The 7,500-nt window shown below is 47.8% G+C and overlaps 1 protein-coding gene across 1 annotated transcript in view; it reads left to right on the top strand.

Annotated features, from left to right (window-relative positions):
* The first annotated feature begins 717 nt into the window (after positions 1-717).
* tns2b (tensin 2b) overlaps positions 718-7,500 on the top strand; it is a 21,003-nt gene continuing 14,220 nt past the window's right edge. Inside the window, exons 1-6 of the mRNA XM_030778482.1 lie at positions 718-882; positions 1,200-1,250; positions 1,932-2,054; positions 2,278-2,342; positions 5,179-5,256; positions 5,373-5,479. Coding sequence (XP_030634342.1) covers positions 721-882; positions 1,200-1,250; positions 1,932-2,054; positions 2,278-2,342; positions 5,179-5,256; positions 5,373-5,479 — 586 coding nt within the window. The 5' untranslated portion in view covers positions 718-720. The remainder of the gene's footprint in view (positions 883-1,199; positions 1,251-1,931; positions 2,055-2,277; positions 2,343-5,178; positions 5,257-5,372; positions 5,480-7,500) is intronic.

Consider the following 7,500-nt stretch of genomic DNA (forward strand, 5'->3'; position numbering starts at 1 on the left):
AGTGTTTGGAGTAATCACTATGATAAACATATCTCTCCAAAGACACTATCATCTGTCTCTCTCTGCTTGTCTCTCTCTCTTTCTCTTTCTCTCTCAGCCTTTGCTCCATACACAGAGGAGTATGCTTCCCAAGTATGTTTGTGTTGATCTCTCCCGGTTGGCTCAGTGCGTGTGCTTATTTCTGATTGGCTCAGAGCGTGTGCTGATTTCTGATTGGCTCAGAGTGTGGGCTGGTTTCTGACTGACTCAGAGTGTGTGCAAGTTTCTGATTGGCTCAGAGAGTAGGCTGGTTTGTCATGAGTGGTAATCTTTCTCTCTGTTAAAACAGAGGACATGGGGACTAATGGAAATGTGTCAGTTTTGTGTTTATATATTTTTGACAAGCTCATTTTTTAAATGAAAGAAAACTTGTCTATGGAATGAAACTTTTGTAATGAAGATATTCAATGACTGTAAACATTCATTCCCCTCTCACTCCCATTCCTGTCCTCTCATTGTACTCAGTGGAATTGTGTTTATTTAACTCGGTGGAATTGTGCGTTGAATGAGTTTATTTAACTCAGTGGAATTGTGTGTTGAATGAGTGATTGTTTATTTAACTCAGTGGAATTGTGTGTTGAATGAGCTTATTTAACTCAGTGGAATTGTGTGTTGAAGGAGTGATTGTTTATTTAACTCAATGGAATTGTGTGTTGAAGGAGCGATTGTTCGGATAGAGTGATGGAGCGAGTCATGGAAACTCATTTTGATTTCGATCTCACCTATGTCACTGAGAGGATCATCTCCGTTCACTTCCTGTCTCACCTGGAGGAGGAGCGTTACCGCGAAAACCTGAAGGAAGTAGCTAGCATGCTAAAGTCCAGACACCAGGACAAATATCTGGTCAGTTTTCACCTAGATATGTTGTTACACACTCTCCTTCTGTATTCTCTCTTGCATGTCTGTGTGTGTGTGTGTGTGTGCGTGTGTGTGATGTACGATAGATTTGTATGTATTTGCATGTAAGATGAACCCTGGGGTCATTAATTCTTTTAGAACAGACCTCAGAATAGAAATGAGAGAAATGTTTCTCCTCCAGAACGCTTATAGTCACACAGTCATACTTTAAATACAGTTGACTAGAAATAATCAGTAAACACCATTTTTAGCCTGCAGTTCTCTCACATGAAAAAGCTCCGCTCCCTCTTTCTCTTTTACAGCTCCTGAATCTATCTGAGAAACGCAGTAACATCAGTCAACTCAACCCCAGGGTAGGACAGATAAACCTTAAAACCACTCCACACCTTACACCAAACCTCTGTGAGAGCACACACACACACACACACACACACACACACACACCCTCCAACCACAGCCAGCTCCAAACCTCACATTCAACCATGACTAAAACTCATCATACACACACATACTAAACTCATGCTACAACAAGTCTAAACCTTATTCTATCACAGCTCTAGTGCCAACAGGAAAACCCCTAATCTTAGCTCTGATTGTCCTGCCCTGTGAGATGCAATAGTAAACTTTCTGTAGGTTTGCCCTGTAATGTTACTGTCACTGCAGCTAACGTTCTACACATCAGTAAAACAACATATTAAACCTCACTCAGGATTCACTGGTTTCCAACTCTAGTCTTAGGGAACCCCTTCCTGCATATGTCTGTTCCACCCCGGCGCTAGCACACCTGGTTCCACTGGTCAACCAATCATCAAACCCTTGATTTGATCAATTATCTGTGATAATGGAGTGTTAGAATACAGATATGCAGAGCAAAGGGTTGGAACTGAAAGTGACAGCTCTAGACTGACTATAAAGTAGGTTTGTGTGGTCCCTCTATTGGTTTCGTCTGGTCTAATCTAGATTAGATCTATGGTTATCACTGATTCAACCAGGATTTGCTCTCATCTGTACAGTAAGTTCTCTCTTGACCCCAGGTGGAGGATTTTGATTGGCCGGACCTCCATGCCCCACCCCTGGATAAAATCTGTGCCATATGCGAAGCCATGGAGCGGTGGCTGACCTCTGACCCCCAGCATGTGATCGTTCTGCACTGCAAGGTGTGGGGTCAATGTCAGCTGCAGATGTGTATGAGTAAAACAGCTCAGGCAATCCTCAACGTCTGAGACATGACTCTGTTATTCCTTTTGTGTCACAATTTGGAAAGAACGTCTTAGTCCCTCTCTCTGTCTCCCTCTCTCTCCCTCTGTGTGTGTGTCTCTCTCTCTCTCTGTCTCTGCCTCTCCCTGTCTCCCTTTCTCTCCCTCTGTGTCTATCTCTTAGGGTGACAAAGGGAAGACAGGGGTGATTATAGCATCTTACATGCACTACAGCAAGATCTCAGCAAGGTACTAACATCCATCCACACAACACAAATAGTTTGTCTTGTTTGACCAAACCTTTTTGTTATCACACTGAACCTGACAGGTTTTGCAACTGTTTTATGTCACGTTCTGGTTGTTTTTCTAGAACATTCCTCTCGGAGTAGCTGGGAAAGCAAGGTCATAACTACAGCAGTGCGTCCAGTCTCACAAACAAATTTAATGATATAAGTAAATCAATTAATAGAAACAGTAAATATACAGTTAAAATTGGAACGAAACAAGCTGATTCCTTCACTTCACCAAATCCATAATCCCTGACAACTGGGCTCACTCTACAATATTCTCAGGGGTCAAGTTATAAATTTACAAATGGCCACACACACATAGAGCATGCTACAAATTATACATTTATCAGGCCTTAAAATGATTTCAACAGGAAATGTTTGCTTGACCGACAATAAAGATGGAAGGGCTTTCTGTGACATCAAAAGAGCCACAAATGTCAGAATTCCAATGAGAATCTGGCTCAAAATACTCATATAAATCATTGAACCCATCAGAAAGGTGTGGGGTCTGCTAACATAAAATTGGGTTTTGCAAGTAAAGGAGTCAGGCTGTCTTTTTAATCCCAGGAGGGATGCTTTATTTCAAGTTCAAGTTCAAGTTCAAATTCAAGTTTATTTAGAGCCCAATATCACTGTTTACAGTCTCAAAGGGCTTTACAGGTCACAACAGTCAAATCAAAATATTTCAAACTCAGTTCAAGGATAAACAGGTGAGGGGTGTGGATCCAGTGCTGGAGGGATGGTGCTCAGGTGGATTGAGTGCGGTACTAGGGTGTTGGAGGTTGTTGTCAGTGCTGGAGGGGTGGTGCTCAGGTGGATTGAGTGCGGCACTAGGGTGTTGGAGGTTGTTGTCAGTGCTGGGGGATGGTGCTCAGGTGGCTCGAGTGCGGTACTAGGGTGTTGGAGGTTGTTGTCAGTGCTGGAGGGATGGTGCTCAGATGGCTTGAGTGCGGTACTAGGGTGTTGGAGGTTGTTGTCAGTGCTGGAGGGGTGGTGCTCAGGTGGCTTGAGTGCGGTACTAGGGTGTTGGAGGTTGTTGTCAGTGCTGGGGGATGGTGCTCAGGTGGCTCGAGTGCGGTACTAGGGTGTTGGAGGTTGTTGTCAGTGCTGGAGGGATGGTGCTCAGATGGCTTGAGTGCGGTACTAGGGTGTTGGAGGTTGTTGTCAGTGCTGGAGGGGTGGTGCTCAGGTGGCTTGAGTGCGGTACTAGGGTGTTGGAGGTTGTTGTCAGTGCTGGGGGATGGTGCTCAGGTGGCTTGAGTGCGGTACTAGGGTGTTGGAGGTTGTTGTCAGTGCTGGAGGGATGGTGCTCAGGTGGATTGAGTGCGGTACTAGGGTGTTGGAGGTTGTTGTCAGTGCTGGAGGGGTGGTGCTCAGGTGGCTTGAGTGCAGTACTAGGGTGTTGGAGGTTGTTGTCAGTGCTGGGGGATGGTGCTCAGGTGGCTTGAGTGCGGTACTAGGGTGTTGGAGGTTGTTGTCAGTGCTGGAGGGGTGGTGCTCAGGTGGCTTGAGTGCGGTACTAGGGTGTTGGAGGTTGTTGTCAGTGCTGGAGGGGTGGTGCTCAGGTGGATTGAGTGCGGCACTAGGGTGTTGGAGGTTGTTGTCAGTGCTGGGGGGTGGTGCTCAGGGGGCTTGAGTGCGGTACTAGGGTGTTGGAGGTTGTTGTCAGTGCTGGAGGGATGGTGCTCAGGTGGATTGAGTGCGGTACTAGGGTGTTGGAGGTTGTTGTCAGTGCTGGGGGGTGGTGCTCAGGGGGCTTGAGTGCGGTACTAGGGTGTTGGAGGTTGTTGTCAGTGCTGGGGGGTGGTGCTCAGGGGGCTTGAGTGCGGTACTAGGGTGTTGGAGGTTGTTGTCAGTGCTGGAGGGGGGGTGCTCAGAGGGCTTGAGTCCCCTGGGCTATGCAGACAACAGTATTACGGTGCATATGATGGGCACCCCAGATAGCATTAGTTTCGCCTCTGGGCCGATTAGCAGCTCACTTTCCCCCATTAATGTAGTTTTGCCAGCAGAAAAGAAGTTTGTTACGGTTGTGAGAGGCAGGAGGTCTTGTCGACGTTCCCAGTTGTGAATTGCTTTGCTGCTCTTGTCAGTCCTGTTTGCCGGCCCAGGTTCTCCCCAAGCCCTGTACCTTAGTTCTAGGGGCTTCAGTGACCCGAGGGATCAGGTTAGCAACGCCAGCGACTGTTACCTGTCTCTCCGGGCCCAGAGCTCCCGACATAGAAGCTGACGTTAGGGTGCTGGCAAACAGGAATAGGCGTATCAATAAGGCACACCCCATAGACACCAGCTATGACAACATCGTTATTCACGTCGGCACCAATGATATTAGAATGAGGCAATCAGAAGTCACAAAAGTCAACATAGTTAGGACTTGTGACTTCACCAGAAAGATGTGTCAGCATCGATTAATTGTCTCTGGCCCTCTACAGAGTGTTGCTCTGTTGGTAAGTGTTGCTCTGTTGAGTGTTGCTCTGTTGGTAAGTGTTGCTCTGTTGAGTGTTGCTCTGTTGGTAAGTGTTGGTCTGTTGAGTGTTGGTCTGTTGGTAAGAGGTTTGGAGATATCTCTGTCGGTGAGAGGAAAGTGTAGAAAGTGCTGTGTTGTGTGTGAGAGGGAACTGGGAGTGTCTCTGTGGTGAGGAGAACTGGCTGCTGATGGTAGACACCTTCTGTTAAAGGGTGGCAAAGTGTGTCTGTGTTTGCAGAAAAAACTTTTCAGTGAGTGATGGGATCTGTGATGCTGTCTTTAACTTCCATTTCTGTTCTTTCTTTCTGTGTGTGTGTGTGTGTGTGTGCAGAGCAGATCAGGCTCTCTCCACTGTGGCAATGAGGAAGTTCTGTGAGGATAAAATCTCCTACCAACCCTCACAGACCAGGTACTGCACACACACAGTTTCCTCTGGAAATTGTTAATTAAGAAATAGTTTCATTTGTAAATAGTTTTTTTTTTTCTGGTGCAGTTTGTAAATTGTTTTTTTCTTTTCTGGTGCAGGTATGTAAATTGTTTTGCTGGGTTGCTGTCTGGTGGAATAAAGATGAACAGCACTCCTGTGTTTCTGCATCAGGTCCTAGTCCCCACCAACACACAGTGGCAACCAGGTACACAGAACCCTAATAACGCAAACACACGCCTACACACTGACACACACACACCCCCACTAACACCCCCCCCCCCAATGACACACACACGCACACAATCGCATACACATATACACACACCCTCACTAACACACACACACACACGCACATACACACATGCGCACACACACATAATCCCAATAACAAACACACGGGGCCACAAGGCTGTCAGTCTGTGCGTGGTACACTGAAGTTGCAAAGGTCTGCCATCAGCCCAGATATAAACGGTGTCCATCATTGGTCAGGACCTCCTTTAGGGTCCCAGCCCAGCTGAAGAGCAGGAGCAACCCGTGAGCAATGGCTTTGGATGTGATCTCTCTATGGGGAACTGCATATCAGGTCGCATAATCAGATTAACAGAGATGTACTCATGACCCCTGGGTAGTTTTGGCAGCAGCCCTACCAGCTCCATGCCTGTGTACTTGAGTGGAGCCTCAGTGACGGGAACAGTGATAAGGGGGGTGGCACTCGTGGAGCCATCCACTGACGGGTGAGACAGCATGTTAGGGTGAGACAGCATGCTAGGGTGAGAAACGCTGGGGACTCAGCTGGCACCTAACTAAAGGAATTAATGCTTGTGGTCTAGGGAAATACAGCAGCTAATCTAGTTAATACTACCATATCAGTTTGGTTCAGTGGCACCACTGCAGGTTCCTTCTGTGCCCCCAGCTGGTTGCTGCATAATAGAGGAGGTCGTTACATATCAGGAAGCACTGGGGAGGGAGGTGTCCCCTCTGTCGTAGCTCCCCCTCAGTCACCTGGACCTGCTCCCAGCAGTTCTTTAGGTGCTCGTCCTGGTGTTGTTCTCTGGTGAAGCTGCTGGCCCCAGGTAACATGTTGTAATAGGTCAGACAACAGGTTCGCTACAGGAGAACCTTACTAACCTTCCAAGTTGGCTTTCTTGGCCTCCTCTTCAGCTAAGGATGCTGGCCACTGAGGGACTGGAATGGACTGGTTCCTCTTCTTCTTCCACCCTTGTTGGGCTGATCGGGAATACTTTTGGGGTAAAGTGTTGTACCCTACCAAGAAGCAACATAACCAGGAAGTCTGCCACAGTGCCCATTGTGAGGGGCCACTCTCCAGTGGGGTCTGCAATGAGTCTGCCACAGTGCCCATTGAACCAGGTGACTCGAACACAGGGCACGTCCCCATGGACACAGGAGACAGTCGGGGGCCCATCAGCCAGGTGCTGTGTGGAGGGTGGGTTGGACGGTCTGGCCAGGTTTACCATGCTCACAAAGTCCAGCAGATACAACTTTCCCCTGCAAGGGACATCATTTGTCTCCCAGCTGATCGCAGAACTTTGTAGACCGCTGTGGGTGAATAATCTTTGATCCTCAGTGTGCCACCTGCAGACTCACGGCCTTGCGGAATGGGAACACTCAAAAGGATGCTCAAGCGGTTGGCGTCTGAAGACGCGTGACTGGGACTTTATGCTGTCCTGTGTGCTCTTCGATGTCTGGGAAGTTCTCCAGGCCTCTAACAGCTTCATGCCTCTCAAGCTTCATTTCGGGAGGCAGCCAAGAGAGCTCCTGGACATCGCAAATGAGGCCTGGGAACAGCAGCGTTCCCCCTACCCGACAACCATGGAGCATATCCAGCAGATCCAGGACAGATTAGAGAAAGTGTATATGGATATGGTAGTGATAGAGTAGGCACTGTCACACATATGAGATGCTGAAAGGTGCTGCCAACCTAGGTGTTATGTCTCTTCAAGGAGAGATTTGGTGAAAGAGGGAGAGGAGCTTGAGAAGTCTTTGAATGGTTTGCCACGAACTTGTACAGCCTTCATATTGGTACATAGTGCTGTATTCACGTGTCGAATTGCCACCATAACCACTGAACTGTGAGGATACAGCTCAGGCTCGGCGAGCAACATGACCAGACATCACAGTGTTGTGGAACACCACCTGCATTCCCCAGATTTGGCTATGTGTTCCACCGAGCATCTCATTAGTCAAATGCTCATACACACATGGGCA

The sequence above is a fragment of the Chanos chanos genome, chromosome 6 (assembly GCF_902362185.1).
Source record: "Chanos chanos chromosome 6, fChaCha1.1, whole genome shotgun sequence".
Lineage (NCBI taxonomy): Eukaryota > Metazoa > Chordata > Actinopteri > Gonorynchiformes > Chanidae > Chanos > Chanos chanos.